The sequence below is a fragment of the Silurus meridionalis genome, chromosome 9 (assembly GCF_014805685.1).
Source record: "Silurus meridionalis isolate SWU-2019-XX chromosome 9, ASM1480568v1, whole genome shotgun sequence".
In the NCBI taxonomy this organism is placed as follows: domain Eukaryota; kingdom Metazoa; phylum Chordata; class Actinopteri; order Siluriformes; family Siluridae; genus Silurus; species Silurus meridionalis.
In genome coordinates this window covers 16,296,850-16,315,099 of record NC_060892.1, presented here as the reverse complement: position 1 = coordinate 16,315,099, position 18,250 = coordinate 16,296,850, and the positions used below count along the sequence as shown (strand labels likewise).

At 38.0% G+C, this 18,250-nt stretch overlaps 1 protein-coding gene across 1 annotated transcript in view; it reads right to left on the bottom strand.

The window, feature by feature from the left end:
* Positions 1–527: 527 nt before the first annotated feature.
* The window catches only part of tp53i11a (tumor protein p53 inducible protein 11a), a 38,470-nt gene continuing 20,747 nt past the window's right edge, over positions 528–18,250 (bottom strand). The window contains exons 2-7 of the mRNA XM_046857623.1: positions 16,668–16,805; positions 9,321–9,379; positions 9,063–9,111; positions 6,811–6,901; positions 2,836–2,937; positions 528–1,835 (exon numbers count right to left, since the gene is read on the bottom strand). Of these exons, the coding sequence (XP_046713579.1) occupies positions 1,702–1,835; positions 2,836–2,937; positions 6,811–6,901; positions 9,063–9,111; positions 9,321–9,379; positions 16,668–16,790 (558 nt within the window). The 5' untranslated portion in view covers positions 16,791–16,805 and the 3' untranslated portion in view covers positions 528–1,701. The remainder of the gene's footprint in view (positions 1,836–2,835; positions 2,938–6,810; positions 6,902–9,062; positions 9,112–9,320; positions 9,380–16,667; positions 16,806–18,250) is intronic.

The window sequence follows — 18,250 nt, the reverse complement described above, 5'->3', positions numbered from 1 at the left end:
TTCCTCCCTCCCTCCTGTTTTTCTTTAATTCTTTCTTTTCTGTCCCTCAGCCTGTGATCCAATTTGTTAAGAAATAGTGGAAGCTCTAATGTGACACAAATAAACCAAGCATCATCAGCGCCTTTTAAAATCAGCTGATTCCCATGAGATAACATGACAAACATGCACTGCGGTTTAAAAAGAAATGTCTCAAGTGTAAAAACAGCCTGAAGAAACTGAGCACACAGTACAGGATTACGCAATTTATATATATATATATATATATATATATATATATATATATATATATATATATATATATATATATATATATATATATATATATATAAAGGAAGTGGTGAAGACCGCTAGTCTGAAAACTGACTGCACATCTTGAAGCTTTTATTGGATTTCAGTCTTGTAATATCCTCAAAAAAAATGTGAGAGAGAGAGAGAGAGAGAGAGAGAGAGAGAGAGAAAGTGAGAGAGAGAGAGAGAGAGTGAGAGAGAGAGAGAGAGAGTGAGAGAGAGAAAGAGAGAGAGAGTACTTGGTTTCATTTCTGTTTAATTTTTTTATGTCAGCACACTGAGTGTGTACAAACCTGTAAGCTTTTTCTGTAAGTTTTGGCCTCCTTTTCCACTGAGTGGTTGCATTACAGCTGAGTCTTGGTGGTGTTTTTCAGTCTTTCACTCCACCACTTCCAAATAATGCAATTGCTTTTCTATCAAATTGAGGTGTTGTTGATTTACAGGACTGTCAAAGTGTTTGAGGAAATGATCACACAGATTTGGTCCTATACACCTGAGTATTCAGTCTGGAACGTTATGAGAGTTCGAAAAGCAAACCTCATTCGTCTTAAATGCTTAAACTATCAACATTGTAGAATAAAGCGCTGCTATCGACAAACAAGTTTCGTTTAGGTTTTTTTTGTTAGTTTGGTTTGGCCCAGAGGACTTAAAGCGAATTACTTTCCAAAGTTTGTGTCTTGTTATTGCATCTACGTGAATCAGGAGTCTTGATTAATTCTATTTAAATGCCTGAGACTGAAACAAATCTTGTTATTAAGTGCTGATATTAAGCTCCTGATGTCTCCTAGTGTGGGAAGAGTCATGTTGGTCAAATTCACGTCATGTAGTACAGAAGCTCTCGGCTGGATGAAGCAGAAGCAGAAGTAGGTTAGCAGGCTGGTGTTTAAAAGCTAATCCTAAAAACAGATCTTGCTCAGAGACGAGGGAGTCAAAGAGACGATGTAGAGCAAAAAAAAAAGACAACTGTAGCTCTAATCACTCCAAAACAAACACAACATTTCTGAGATGGTTCACTTATTTACCAACGACGTTTAGGTTAATAAAACGTCAGCGTCGCAAAGTGTCATCAGATGACTAGATTACGACAATGTTCACAGCGAGAAACTGTTCAGAAACTAAATCTTACACTAAACTTCAGAGCATATCATTTTTGCTCTTGCATGCAACTGTTTGGATGTTAAAATCTCCACTTTTTGTAATGTATAACACTTTTCTTGTTAATACATTCCTTTTTAACGAAACTTTTACGTAGATGCAATAACTATCAAGATGAATTTGTGTAATAACAAAATTAACCATGTGACCTGAGTCACTGTTCTTGTAAACATGTCAAGAAAATCCTGTAATGTGCACTCAGTATTATACTGTCACTGCATTCACACACACACACACACACACACGTGTCAGTGGGTCTCAGATCTTCTTGGGCCGGCGGCTGAGCTGACTGTAGTAGGACAGGGTGATGAGGAGGAACACGGCGTCGCTGAGGAGGAGGAGAGCGGCTCCATTGGACAGCGCGCCTATCTCCAGGAGCGAGACGGACGTCACTGTAAAAACACGATCGCTTTTAGACACGATCCCGAGTGAAAATGAAACACATTTGGCAGCCAGAAGGCTGAGAACCTCGAGCGATGGTGTGTGTGAATTTAGGTCATGACATCATTATGCTGCCCTCGAGCGATAGTAATGCGCAATTGCCATTAATGCCAAAACCAGCAGAGGGCGCCGTAACCCTGGCAGTTTACTGAACATGCCTTGGAATATTGCGGGGAGAAAAGAGCTGAGACATGACCAACTCCCTGAGGCATGAACTCTAATCCGTATTTAAGATTACGAGACCTCTCAAATTTGATCAGAAGGTGTTTCTTCATTTCAATCACCGACTCCGACAGTCATTCGGATACGTTATGGTTTCTATAGTAACGGTTCGTTCATTTACATTACGCTGTGGAAGGAGTCTGCAGTGTCAGCGATTTATAAGAGTCAGAGGTGAAGACGCAACTTTAGCATTTTGAGCTACAGAAGCTTGTGTGTTAGAACGGACCCACGCGCATCAATGTGCCTTGGCTGCCCATGACCTTATCCGATGGTTCACCTGTTCCTTCCTAGGACCACTTTTGATAGATTCTGACCACTGCAGACCGAGAACATTCCCACAAAAGCTGCAGTTTTGGAGATGTTCTGAACCAGTCGTCTAGCAATCACAATTTGCTCCTTGTCAAACATGCCCATTGTTCCTGCTTCTAACACATCAACCTTAAAGACAAAATGTTCACTTGCTGCCTAATAAATCCCACCCACTAACAGGTGCCATGACGAAGAGATAATCAGTGTGATTCAATCATAATGTTATGATGTCAATGCTATGCTGATATATACCAGATCGGTGTATGTCACTGATTATTTTCCTGTCACAGCATGACATGGACTGCGTCAATCCTTACCAGAGAAATGTTTGAAAGCTTGCTATTCAGCTGATCTGCACGAAACCGTGTGTGAGAGAAGAAAATGAAAATAGCAAACGCCTACGTCGGAGCTTCATCTTACCGAGAAACTGTACACCCAAGTAACACGCTTCAGTGAGCAGAGTCCACTGTATGATGACTTTCTCTGCTGTGTAGAGGCCATTCCACAAGATTAACGAGATACCTGTTGAGAAAAGGTCACATGCAAGCGGGTCAGGGTCAAACACTAATCTCTGATTAGTGCATCAAGTAGATCACTTCACACACACACACACACACACACACACACGCTATAAAGTTCTCGTGTTATGGCAGGCCAAACATAGACTTCGGACTTAAAACTCGAGTTTTAGATGCATAGGCTTTTTGATGATTGGGCCCGGGAGATGAGGAACACGTGGAGAATCCCTCTGATCTCCTCCCGTGACTCCGGATGCGGATAACATGGAGACCAGCTGCTGCTTCTCTGCCTCCTCCTATAAACCATCTGGCACAAAGATGATCATAAGCAGCTACACCTTGCTTTGTGCCAGTTATGAAATAAAGATCATAGAAGCAGGCGGCAGAGTCACAGAGGTTCATAGAGGCATGGTTACGTAATGCGAGATAGAAAAATTCTGATTTGCACAGACTGGAAAAATAAACCCCTTCATGCATAGGATATTTCAAACCAAATCTGTTTAGATGATGTATAAATAATACTGATATATCTGAAATTATATCAGTATATAATAATATATAAGATAATAAGCAGTATTGCCCATGTGTATGAATAGAATGGATGGAAAAGGTTTAAAAATTACATCCAAAATATGTCAAATGTTTAATGTCATATTCTTATGCTCAGTAAAATTAAATCGTTTATAAACAAATCTTGTACTTTTAGTAGGACTTTAATTTGTAATTGTAGGATTTTAATGTGTAATATCTTTTATATTCCACAAAATTTCAGAAAAACATGCTGTTCCTTAATACTTTGAATTGAATATACATAAACTGCGTTAAATGAGAAGCTGTTGTGAGAATACAAGTGTAACCCTGCAGTTCTGGAGAAAGTGCGTGTGTGTGTGTGTGTGTGTGTGTGTGTGTGTGTGTGTGTGTGTGTGTGTGTGTGTGTGTGTGTGGAGTATGGGGTTTTCTTTAAAAATCTCTCATTAAAAAGGTATTGCATGCAGGAGAATGGAAACTAAACAGCATCAATGATTCAGATCAAATTCTGAGTATCAAAGTTCATGACTTGAACTTTTGATACTTAAGTCCAAAAAGTACCCAGCAAAAACACATTTTGGATCGAAAATCGGAACACAGTGGATGCCAAAGATTGGATTTAGATTTGAAAAAAATAAAAATAATAGTTTAGAATATGGAAACATTTAAAAAATTTATTTTTTGTTAAGTATGATTTGATATTTAAGAATTATATTTAAAGAGTTTAACTGTGAAGTTTTAGTTTAAACAATATTTATATTAATAAAATTCATTTACCATTTATGTTTGCTTTTATATATATATATATATATATATATATATATATATATATATATATATATATATATATATATATATCCTCCCTCCCTCCCTCCCTCTAAATTTATAATCGGATCACAAGTTTGTACTCGCAGAATATATTCCCTTTCCCCACTTCTCCATCACGGCACAGTCATTTTCTGTTGCGTTCTCAGACCTCCTGCGGGGTTTGATTAGTGCTGCCTTTGGAAAAATGACCCAGGATTAGCAGGGGAGCGGCTGTTCTTATTAAACCCACTGCTGCAACTCTGCTCTGCATGAGACATACACAGAGAGAGAGAAAAAGACAAGGGGAACCATGACAGAGTCATCAATTTTTTAAAAAGCTCAGGCTTTCAAATATTTATACTGCTCGCTATCCGGAATTCATTCAGCAGGGAAAATAAAAAAGCGAGGTATTGCTTATGTCTGTGGAGGACTGAGAATATTGGGTGTGTATCAGTCGCTCAGCGAAAGGTAATAAGACGAGCCGACATGGACCTGTCACTCACGTAAACACAGAGGAGAACACTGTCAGAGAGCAGGAGTGAAAGAGCAGAAAATAAATTGTTGGAGAATTTACAAACCGTCACTAGGAAGCAAACTAGAACAAGCTGCGTCAGGATGCCAATTTAAACCGCTGAAATAAAATGATTATAATTTTATGTTTTGGTAAAACTCCAGCTTGCACTTCTCATCCCCCTTATAAAAATATACTGTTGGGCCTACTGATTCATATTCATCCATCTTATTTGTGCATTCTAATATTTCCTCTAAATCAGTTTATCATCTCATACATATGAATTTTGGTGTTATTATTCTCGCTTTCATTTTTGTTCTGTTATTTAAAATGTATTATTGCTACTGTGTTTACAAAGAACCAAAATCACTAAGGTTCATCTCTACACTTGTATCATTCTTCTTCTTTATATTATTATCATTTTTATCATCTTCATCATTTCTGTGCTGTGACATCTGAATATCTGACATCTGAGTCCTAGAATCCTATGAAAAGTCCCTATTTTTATATATTCCTGATATCTCTTAATATCTGTTCACCCCTCATTTCAGCAAGCATTTTAGTGTATCTTCTCAAGGGACAATGCAATAGAAATGAAACTTGGATATATTTTAAAGTAGTCAACTCAACATACAGCCATTATTGTCTAAATAACTGGCAACAAAAGTGAGTACACTCTAAATGAGAACATCTATATGTCGTGTAACTATGCAAAGCCACATGTCCTATTCATCATGTTTTTGTCTGCTTGACACGACTATACAAATGTATGTATCTTGTGTTTAGCAGTTAAAATTTGGTGCTTTGAGTACAATTCTCTCATACTGACCACTGGATGTTCAACATGGCACCTCATGGAAAAGAAAACTGGAGGATTTGAGAATTAGAATTGTTGCACTTTATGGCAGTTTTGCAACATAATAAAGCAGCCTGAAGTGGAAGGTGCAGAAGCGCCAGGTGTCTAACATCCAGCAGCTCCGTGATGTCATTATGAAGGAGTGGAAGAGGATCCCAGCAACAACCTGTGCAGCTCTGGTGAATTTCATGCCAAGGAGGATTAAGGCAGTGCTGGATAACAGTGGTGCTCTCACAAAATATTAACAATGGACAATAAAATTATTGAAAAAAGTGGGCGTACTCACCTTTGTTGCCAGCTATTTAGACAAGAATGGCTGTATTGTGAGTTATTTTTAGAGGAGAGTAAACCTGTACTGCTATACAAGCTGCATATTGACTACTCTAAAATATATCCAAGTTTCATTTCTATTGTATTGACCCTTTAGAAGAAATACTAAAATGGTTGCTGAAATGTGAGGGGTGTACTCACTTTTTTAATACACTGGATATATAAACCGGGTTATCTACTGATTGATTGATAGTTTTTCTTCTGATTAATACTACTGCTGCATTTATATAAAAAAAAAAAAACAACAAATAAATGGACACCGTTACAGTTGTACAATCTTCTTATTGTTACTATTAAGCTTATCTGTAGTGTCCTTGGCTACTGTAAAAAGTGGTTAAAATGCTATATTTCAACACAATCAACCGATCATTTGCTGATTGTCTAATAAAAAAATTATTACTGTTATTGTTATTCTCAGTATTAGAAATATTGCTACATTTACACAGAACCCACATGGACAAAGTAAATCTTTACAGTTATTATCATTATCAGTAGTAGTTGTAGTGCTGTGACATCTGTGGGAATCCTAACCATGCTATATTATTCATTATTTATCTACATTACTTATTGGTTGCCCCATAACCTATATATATCTTCATATCTAAATGATCCAGCTTCTGACCTAGCTCACATTCCTCACAGGTCAACACGAGTGGGATATCAGTATCAGGGTCAGTTGCTTTGTGTCTCAGTGGTTTATTTAACAACAGCCAAAACACCTGTCACAATATGAACCACAATCTGTTCAGCATCAGCCTGTACCAACAGCGATACTGGTAGAATCGTGTCACAGTAAAATGAGATTTTTTCTGAAATGCAAAGGGAAAAAAAAATACTTAACATACTCAGAAGAGCTCCTCCGTAGAGTCGGATGGAGACCCTAGCGGTGGCAAGCTCAAAGACAATCTCGTAGAGCTGACTAGGGAAAGCCAAGGCCTGAAACACACAGCGCAGCACACATCAGGATAGGCAACTTGGCCAGACACACCGAAACATGTATTGTGTATAATGGATGATACTGCAGTCGCCTTAGTCACTGCAAGAAGCAAACAATACGATTAAAGTCTGTGTAATTGGATCCTTTACTCAGTTTAAAAAGTGACTAATAATTACAAATCGGTGTTAAACAAACAAACGAGTCTGTAACTAATTTGAATAACTGATGTGTACATGAGCTCCGTACCCAACAGCAGCAAAGATGCACAATTTCATTTTGTTTATCAGGATTCCAAATGCAACTGTCGGTTCTTTTATTTTATTTTTTTTTTTTTTATTGTTTCACTTCATTTAAGATACTCATGAGTTTAACATGCTTATGTTCTTCTTAATTGTCTAATCTTCCTGAATTTCTTAACACTGCACATTGTCAGTATGTGCAAAGCAGATATACAGTGAATTATAGAGATCTGAGAATAGAAATGCTTAATTTTGCATTATTTTCTCATTTAATAAGCAAATGTTCAACACAAGTAAGACACTGACAACAATGAAAACTTGATCATTTACATCAATTTCAGAGTTTATTGGTATTTGGCTTTTTCCACTTTTTCCTTTAATGAAACTGTGCACTTGAGCTGGCAATTTGGATTAAAATTAATCGGGGTGTCGTCTAATCACAAGCTTCACTGGAAAACATTAGATATGAGAGTAACTCTAACTGTTTTGTACACAGCATTGTTGTTTAGATGATCTGTATCGGTTTTACACATTTGCTTAAATTTGAATAGGGACATAGAAATGCTACAGAATTTCAATATTAAATATTCAACCTACTGACAACCTATCGCCTTTTCTTGTTCGAAATATTTACAAATGAAAAAAATACTTTTCCATTTTAAATCAACAATTCCCAGTTTGTCAATTTAATCTCAGACCTCACTGTGTTCATCGATCAGTCATAACTGATCTGAGTCATACCACTGACAATGAATAACGGTGATTATCTTGATACAATAGCACCTGTCATAAATGGAGGGATCGATTTGGCAGCAATTTAACAGTCACTGGTGGAGGCTGATGTGTTGAAAGCAGTACAAATTTGAACATCTTAGAAGGATCTGAGCGGCTTTGACAAGTCCAAATCGTGATGCCTAGACGACTGAGTCAGAACACCTCCAAAATGACAGGTCTTGTGCATCTGCACCGATCCCATAGAAGAGCTTCTGTAGCACAAACTGCTTAAAAAAAAATATTAATGTTGGCTCTGAGAGAAAAGAGTCACAGTGCATCACAACTTGCTATAGAAGACAGTGAGTAGCTGCAAAGAAGTCAGTGTTCCTGTGCTGACCCCTGTACAACACTGAAAGCTCCTACAATGGGAACATATAATGGAATAGAAGAATGAATCATGTGTTTTTGGTACATCATCTGCTTTACTTAACTAAGGAAGAGATGGCACTTAGATGCACTATGGGAAGAGGCCAAGCTGAAGAAGGCAGTTGAGACATTGTGGGTAATGAAACCTTGGGTCATTCATTCAGATGTTGCTTTAAATTTTACGCATCACATGCCTAAACCAAGTTGCAAACCGAGTTACGCTCCTTAATGGCAACGGTTTTTCTTAATAAAAGTGGTTGTTTTTTCTGTCTGTAAAAAAAAATGATAAGGAGGATTTGAATCAAATTAAATCAAAGGGCTGAAGGTGTTGGCTCTGCTTCCAAATATCCGATATCCAATTTCCAGTGGTGGACAGTAATGAAGTAAATGCAATTTGTTACTGCACTTATGTCGTTTTTTCAGGTATCTGTAGTTTACTTAAGTATTTCCATTTGGGGAGACTTTAACTTCCCTACATTTCAAAGTTGCTATACATGCTATACAGTATAAAATGATCCAATCCACGGAGACCGCATTTCACATCCTAAAGTTACAGCACGCAGTCAGAGGTCTAGTCCACAACTCACAACTGTTCTGGTGAAGCTACACAATATTTCGGCAGTTGGGTTTTAATATGGCCTATTTGTTATGGATAATCGATGTGTATAAACAAGTAGAACTCAGCACTATGGCATGGACGCCTGAAATATACTTCCTAAAATCTTTTTAGCGAACACATAAAAAGGCAGTCAGTTCGAGCAACAACAAAAAAAACACTCACCACTAAAGAGGTTGCTGTGAACAAGACTGCGGATATGAAGATCCAGAGTCTGTAATGAAAAACAATTCACATGAAAGGAAAAAAAAAAATCACTACTTCAGGACTGAGATTATTGCTCAGGTGTTGAAGGAGATTTGAAGAGACCCACTAAAGTTAATGAAAAGTGGTCTCAGTTCCAAAATTTCTCATCAGAAAAACTGATGAGAAAGAATCGGTTTTGACTTTTACAGACATAAAGTCAATTTAGTTTCCACTTACCTGAGTCCTATCGGTTCTCGTACAGCAAACTTAATTTCGTTACCCAACATCTGACTGATCTGGAGATGGGGGAAAAAAAAAAAAGCAGAATTACAAAAAATATATATATTTCGACAGGATATTACACTAGTTATTTACATGCTGTATTTCAATGCTACTTGCAAATAGTGTGATTGCTTTAATTTTTAAACTGATTTTAAACTGATCATACTTATCTTAATAGGTTGATGAATTATCATGCACATACACTGTGCAGCTAATTTACTTTTAGCCACGACCACAAAAGTCCAGTGCGAAAGCACTGAAATAATCGTTGAAATCTCAACGATTATTTATATATAGTGAGTTTAAAAAGTACTGCTACATTTACAAAGCAAAATTGTTGGGTTTATTACATTAGATAACACTAGTTATTAGTTAAATGTTAAAATATTTATTTTATAATATTTTTTACTTTGTTTTAATATACACATATTTTTTAAAAAGTTGCATCTTTGTGCAATAAAATACAACAACAACAAACAGATAAACACAAATAAACAGCATTTTAATGGGTAATAGTTTTCACAGAAAAACATTTCAGGCTTGGTTTGGCTCAAGGCATTAAAAACACACAAATACATTGCTAGCGTTGCTTAACCAAACTATTAATTCTTTTTTTTTCCCCAAACCAAGTATCGCTAAACTTCCACTTCCCTAGAGCTGAAAAATAAAATCAGTTTTTACAACTGTGGTACAATCCAAGAGAGATTTGCATAACAGAAAGCTGATTGGCTGTTACATGTTGGACACATTTGTAGTTGTAATACAGTGACTTATATTTAGACTAATGAAACAAAGAACTACATCACCACTAACAAACAAAAACATTCTAGTGCTGTGAGAGCATTTCAATGGGCATCAGAGGTAGTGTTACCTGGACATCAGAGAAGGAAGACCTCTTTAGAATTATTTAAGACCTAGACCAGCGAGATTTAAGACTTTTCAGGCCTAAAATTTTTTATTTTTTTAAAATTTAGACTTTTTTAAGACCCCACAGAAACCCAGTATACAACTGTGTACCTCCGATATTGTGGTAAAAGTTTGGGGAACAGCCTCATATAGCTGGTGTATTTTTGCTTCATTTCAAATGACTTATATTGCAACTGGGTCAAATAAAATTGTATTAAAGTCCATAAAGGGACTTGTTAAAGTACAAAAGTTCCTTTAGTTTACAAATGCTGCCATTAACCCTAAGCACGTCGTCACGACAACTCTGCATTGTGGCATTTGGAAATTTTTCATGCACACTTTGATAAACGACTAATGCCTCAAATAAATGGAGCAAAACAAACAATTTGCATTTATAACCAATTATTTAAATTTACTTCAGTGCCTTGGATGGAGTCCATAAAAGATTAAAGCGAGTTCTGATGTGTGTTTTTCTTGTTATTTGCTGATTAAGTCTCTGAAAGATGGAAGGGCGAGCTGCGTTAAAAGCTCCAATTATTTCAGGGACGTATTAAATGAAGTAGACTGCGTTTCTGTAAGACCGATAAGAGTGAAGGATCAGTTCGCGTCTCGTTCCATCAGGCTCGGTTAAAAGCTTTGGCATGTGCATACATGCGTGCGTGCGTGTGTGTTTGTGTGAAAGAGGGAGAAAGGGAGAGAGAGAGAAAGAATGAGAGAGAGAAAGAAAGAAAAAGAGAGAGTGAGAGAACGAGAGAGAGAAGAAAGACTTAAAACGCTGGGCAAAACACTCTTATGTAAAGGTCATTAAGGCCAAAGTGGAGAAATTAGAAAAGGTTGTGAAGGCAAGGAGGAATTGCACAAGGATTGAAGGGGTTTTAGAGAAACAGTAGCCAGGAAAATGTGAGTCTGGTCCAAAAAAAAGAAAACAAGAAAAGAAGTAAAAAAGGATGTGGTGTGGAAAAACACAGTGTTCCTTCAGTAAATGGAGCGTCAGGCAATTTTAGATGAATTTTTTGATGGATCGATGTTTAGATGGAGAAAAGAAAGAAGGAAGGAAGGCAAGGAAAATAGGAAGAAATGAAGGAAGGAAGGAAAAACGTAAGGAAGGAAGGAACAAAGAAAAACAGGAGCGAAGGAAGGAAGGACAGATCTCTTGTTCACCTAGACCTGGGTGTTGATGTGGGATATTTTGGGATGGTGAAACTCAGTGTTCCCTGGAGCTCGTGCTGTGGGTGTGAGCGCTGACCAAGATTTTCAGAAAAGTTAAAATTAGCGACGCATGCTGTTAAACTCGTATCATAGAAACCAGCACAGCCTTCTGGCTACTCTCTCTGTAGTTTGGTCGGCAGGTAATGTAAACTATTTCTTTAATAATATAACCAGACACCATCAAAATATCACCACTTCAAAAACATGCACAGTCCTTGTGTTTCTTCCAACATCACGCATTATAATGGCGAACATCTGTATCAGTGTTATAGTGTGTCTCAGTGAGTTGCATTCAGAAGATTGATTTTATTATTTTCTTTGTTCAAATCTTCAGCTCCTCCTTATCATGAGGTTTTATGATAATGATGCTTAGGCCTGCAATTGCCAAGAACAGATTTGCATTCAAGTGTCCATCAGTGAACAGCTGATAAACTTAACAATAAAGGAATTATAATGAATCGACATTCCGAGTCACCCAGACACAGATGGGTTCCCATTTCTCATTTCTCCTTATAGCATCCAAGGGATTTTTTTTTTTTTTTATTGCCACACTTGCCACTGGCGTGTTCATTAGGGATAAACATATGGCGACTAATTTACCTTTATGGCATAGGGCAGATGCCCTTATTCAGAACGACTTACAGTTACCTCAGTTATTTAGCTGAGCAATTGAGGGTTAAGCGCCTCAAGTGGTCAGTAGTGGCAATCAAAATGTATGATTTTGATATATTGACATATTGACGAAATTGATATAATCTATTCCATTCTGAAAAGTTGCTTTGGGAAAAGTCCACTGTTTAAAGTGCACCGTACAAATACATTTAATTAACATAATGCAATCAAATGTAATGTTGGGTAGTTGAAGAAAAGTGAACGAACACTGCAGAATGTGACTAAGCCAAGAAAAGTGGAACGCTGAACTGCATCTTGAGCACAACGAATCATTTTTTACACAGAGCCGGTCTCTCAGCTTTGCGCTTCGATCGAAGACTTTCATTGAACCGCAAACCGCGAGTTTACAGTCGAGATTACACAACCGGTCGCGTTCTGAGGATATTATACACTGACAAGGAGATTGACAGGAAGTACACAGAAAACTCTACTATAAAAATGTGGCATGAACCACATCCATATCCTGCTGTGTTCACAGCTGACTTCCTGTAGTACACCGTGACTAATTCATACGCTAGAAGGAGACAGAGAGCGACAGTTTGAGCAAGAGAACGAAATCTTTTGCATCTTTTTTTCTATTAAAAGGCAGTGAATGCTGTCTACGGCTGTACTTATGTACAGACACACAAAGTTTGGGTCGCTGTTCAATAGGAAGGCGATGAGCGAGCGCGCTTTAATGGGTGTTTCTTTGATTTTAGCTGCCTAGCGCAGAGAGGACGATAATGCACAACACGAAGATAGAAGAACAGCTGCTTCTGAATACGAGCTGTGCTTCATGTTGACCTTCCTGTCACATCAGTCAGAGGGTCTCCCACCACCGGCCAGACGGAGAGAGATAGATAGAGTGGCACACGATGTATATAATAAGGCAGAGGGGAACGAGTATGTAATAATTCTTAAATATGTCATGTTTTAATAATTTGTTTTATTATTACAAAATGTTGGTAATAATATCTCTGATTAAAAAAAAAATCAACATTGCCTCGATTCATATTTTCCCAAAGTGATATTTTATTCCCAAAAACAAAAACATCTACCGTAATTTCTTGACTATTAAGCGCACCCAAAAATAAGCCGCACCCCCTGAATTTGACAAAGATTTTTATTTTGAACATAAATACGCTGCACCTGTCTATAAGCCGCAGGTGTCTACATTGAAACTAATGAACTTTACACAGGCTTTAACAAAAGACAGTGTCTGTTACACGACTTGTATCTAAACAGTAGCCCACCAAGAAAGTCATGGTTCACTGTCTTCCTCCTTCCCTTCATAACAATTTCTCTCGGGAGTTTATCTTTCTGCATCGTCGTGCGTTTAAAAATCACCATCAGTGAAGCTTTTCTCCCGATGCTGTGCAGCTCAGAACACAGGTGAAGTGCGGTTTTTCATGCCCGGTTGTATTTAGCGTGATGAATACTTCGCATTCCCTGTTGACAGTCCGAGTGAGCGGCAGGTCAAACATCAGAGGAACCTCATCCATATTTATTATTAAGCCCCTCATTAAAAAACCTAATCTGGATCCAAACACGTTATCAAATTACAGACCAATTTCAAATCTCCCATTTTTGTCTAAGATTTTAGAAAAGATTGTCGCTGCACAGTTATGTTCCTACCTGCAAGAGAACAATATCTTTGAAGAATTTCAGTCAGGTTTTAGGCCCCATCATAGCACAGAAACTGCTCTAGTTAAAATAACTAATGACCTGTTTTTAGCTTCAGACCAAGGCTTCATCTCGCTGTTGGTTTTACTAGATCTTAGTGCTGCATTCGACACTATAGACCATGATCTCCTCCTAGATCGCTTACAAAATTACATCGGCATTCAGGGACAGGCATTAAGCTGGTTTAAATCCTACCTGTCCGATCGTTACCATTTCGTAGATTTGAATGGAGAGCTATCCAGGCTAATGCAAGTAAATTATGGCGTGCCGCAAGGTTCAGTTCTAGGACCCCTGCTCTTCACAATATACATGCTTCCGTTAGGAAATATTATTAGAAGGCATGGAATTAGCTTCCATTGTTATGCTGATGATACTCAGCTATATATTTCATCTAAACCAGGCGATACAGCTCAATTAACCCGGATGACTGAGTGTGTTAAGGAACTAAGAGATTGGATGACCCATAACTTTCTACTTTTAAATTCTGATAAGACTGAGATTTTGCTCATCGCCCAAAACTGGTATACAGACGCTCCAGCATCTCAACCTGCATTTAGACGGATGTTCTGTAACCACTAGTTCAACGGTAAAAGACCTGGGTGTTATTTTAGACAGCGACTTGTCTTTCAAAAATCACATCAATCAGGTTACAAAACAGCCTTCTTTCACCTTAGAAATATTTCTAAGCTAAGAAATATGTTGTCTATATCCGATGCAGAGAAGCTCGTCCATGCGTTTATGACCTCCAGAATAGACTACTGTAATGCGTTACTAGGTGGATGTCCTGCTTCATTAATAAACAAGCTTCAGTTAGTCCAGAATGCAGCAGCCAGAGTTCTTACAAGGTCAAAAAAATATGATCACATAACCCCGATCTTATCGTCCCTACATTGGCTTCCTGTTAAGTTTCGAATAGACTACAAACTATTACTTCTCACTTATAAAGCACTAAATGGTTTGGCTCCGTGTATCTATCCAGTCTTTTAACACGCTACAATCCGCCACGCCCCTGAGATCTCAAAACTCTGGGCTTCTAGTAGTTCCTAGAATAGCAAAGTCCACTAAAGGTGGTAGAGCATTTTCACATTTAGCTCCTAAACTCTGGAATAGTCTTCCTGACGGTGTTCGGGGCTCAGACACACTCACCCAATTTAAGTGTAGATTAAAACGTATCTTTTAGCAAAGCCTACACATAACACACATCACATCATAACCTTGTGCTCCAGAACATCTGATCACATGCACATTATCAACTTGTGCTGTTAATATCATGAACAGCAGCTACGCTAATTCCTCTCCACTGCTTCTCTTTCTCTCCCCATCCCGAGGCATCCTGAGGTTGCTCCAGCTCCAGTCACCTCCCACCTCGTGATGATTACGGACCTTTAAAGAAGTAGATGCCGAACTCACAAACATCCTGAACCATCTAGAGGCGTACCAGTGCCATTTGGATCCCGCTACATGTGTGGAGTTTTGACATTGGACCTCCTGGAGTGTTTAAAGGCTCTGGCATGGAGAAGCTGATGCTGGATCTGTGGTGATCACAAATGCTGAGCTTATAAAACTCGGAGCTACTAACCATATAGACTGTATAAGACTGCAGAAAGAACATTACTTATAATCTTATACTCCAGTAATCATGTTAGTTCTCACTCTCCAGTGTTCTGTATTGTTGAAAGATTTATGATCAAACTCTTGATGTCACCCAGATGAGGATGGGTTCCCCTTTTGAGTCTGGTTCCTCTCAAGGTTTCTTCCTCATAACATCTAAGGGAGTTTTTCCTTGCCACAGTCGCCACGGCTTGCTCATCAGGGACAAATGCACACCATTCACCATCACTGTTGATTTGTGTAAAGCTGCTTTGAGACAATGTCTGTTGTGAAAAGCGCTATACAAATAAACTTGACTTGACTTGACTTGACTTGACTTGATTATGTGGTGCGGCCCGATTCAGTGGGAGCGCATCTGATTTAATATAAAAAGTTTCATTGGTTCACCTGAACCCGTTCAGCAATATCATTGGTCTAATGTTATGGGGCTCGGTTTTTTGGCTTGAAGTTTGTGAAACTGGGAAAAACCACAGAAAAATCCATAAATTAGCCGCTTCATTGTTTAAGCTGCGGGTTTCAAAGCGTGGAGAAAAAAGAAGCAGCTTATAGTCTGGAAAATACGGTAGTTACAATGAATGATGTACTTTCTATTTACAGTCTTTGCTCCCCTAAATGAATGTCCCTACCTATTGCACAGGGAAGAATGAAAGGAAAGAAAAGCAAAGAAAGCAAGAAAGAGAGATTGTATAAGTATGAAATATTGGACAAAGATGAATTTAGGAACCGGTATAATGCACTTCACACTGATATGCTTTTGTTAAACGTCTTATACCAGAATACAGTTATAAAGAGCTCCACTCCTCTAGGAAAGCTTTCCTACACATTTTGGGGCATGGCTGTGGACATGAGCGTTCATCAGGAGGTAATAACTACTTATTTAATAACCGACATATTTGTTTCTGTTATTTATCTAAAACATACAAATTCATTCTAGGTATCGTGAACAACTGAAACGTCACAAAATAGCTGCCATCATGCCAACGCTGGTTAACGATTAATCTTAATTGTATTTAAATCAGTCCTTCTAATGTGTAAGAGTTAAAGATAGGAGCCGATTAGAAAGCGCTCGCTCTCGGTCTGTATCTGTTATATATATATCTGGTAGATTTCTCTAAACACCTTCTGCTCTCCTTTAAACCATGTGCTGTATATTTCTGCTTGTTTGGGCCAAGATAAACAAATCATTACCCTGTGCTCAGACAGAAAAATAGATGGTCTTTTTGTTTATATATATTTATTTACCTTTGATCTGTGAACTTCGCCATCGTCATCTTCTCCTCCAACACCCAAGATTTTGCGTGTTTTGAGGCGGCTAACTAAGTCGGTCTGACTGTGTTTTTTCATGAGCGGAGGTTTGGAAGCCATGGTGTAGAGAAGGAGCTAAACACAAGAAAGAAAGATAGTGAGTTAATCACAGTTGTCATTTTTTTAACCCCGTTTTGTTCATTCGCTCAGAATGCATGTGTAATACCTATGGTGCTGTTGAATTCTGATTGGTCAAATAGTATCATGTTTATTCTAATACATCATCGTCTCTATAGTAACACCCAGGCGGTCTGCTAGTAATGAACAAAAAGGTGAGGAAATAAATAGGTCTAAGCATGCTGAGATTTTTGGCTACATTTTTAGAACGCTGATGGAACAAAGCTGCATTTTTACAGGAACTAAACAGGAAATACACTATTTCTGTACTTGTGTACTAACTAAAATACAATCGCCTGCTTAAATATGACTCCTGTTACATTTCTACTTAAGTAAAAGTTGTCGGACACTTGATTCTGCACATTCTACCTTTTTAATGAGAGAGTGGTCTATTGTTACAGACACACAGTAAAAGAAGCCCTTACCCCAAATCAACTCTCACCACTGTGGGGTCACACTTCTGCTCTCACAACAACTTCTCATTCAACATTCATTCGAAGAAGCAAGGATCCAATTTTGTGGAGAATTAATTACACATTCCTAATGAAATATTCCTAAAGTACAGTCCATCAAAAAGGTTTTTCAATACAGTGGCAAAGTGATTGTATTTCCATACTGTCCACTAACATTACATTGGCTGCATTTTGAAGAAAAAAAATGAAATAAAACAGAGATGCTGGTGATGTAACGAACAAGCTGCTATAACATAAGAAAACATTCTACCTGTTGTTAATTGATGTATTATTCCTTCCAAGGCATTAAAATAACAATCGGACCTCAGGTCCCCAGAGAAGCCAAATCGAATGAAAACAAGAAATACTCAAAAACACATCTAACCCATATAATGAACATCTCTCCCAAAACCTAAACACAATACTTACAATTGTGCAAAACATGTTGAATTAGGAGTTCTACAGCATTATAGAGTATACATATTTTTCTAGCACTCACAAAGTGCTCAGCTCTTTAGCACTCGGTGTAACAAAGAGAGAAGCGAGCAGAGAGACTATTTATCTTTTTGAAACGCATCAACGCACTCAGACTGACAGATCAGATTCCGCTGAAAAGGTCAACGTGGCTGGAAATGCGAGGGGAAAAAATAATCCAAGATGGCCCTTTCGAACACTACCATGTTCACGAATGCAGCAGTGTAGTAGCACTTAAAACTTCCTGTCAGATAGTGAACAATGGTTGGCTTGCTAGCAAGGTAATGCAAAAACAATTTGAGCAAACATCCGGACACCAGTTCTGCACTCATTTCCTTTGACCTGTGCCAGGACCGATAATAAATCATATATTCATATATACGTGTGTGTGTGTGTGTGTGTGTGTGTGTGTGTGTGTGTGTGTGTGTGTGTGTGTGTGCGCGCGTGCATACAGTATCTCACAAAAATGAGTCACCC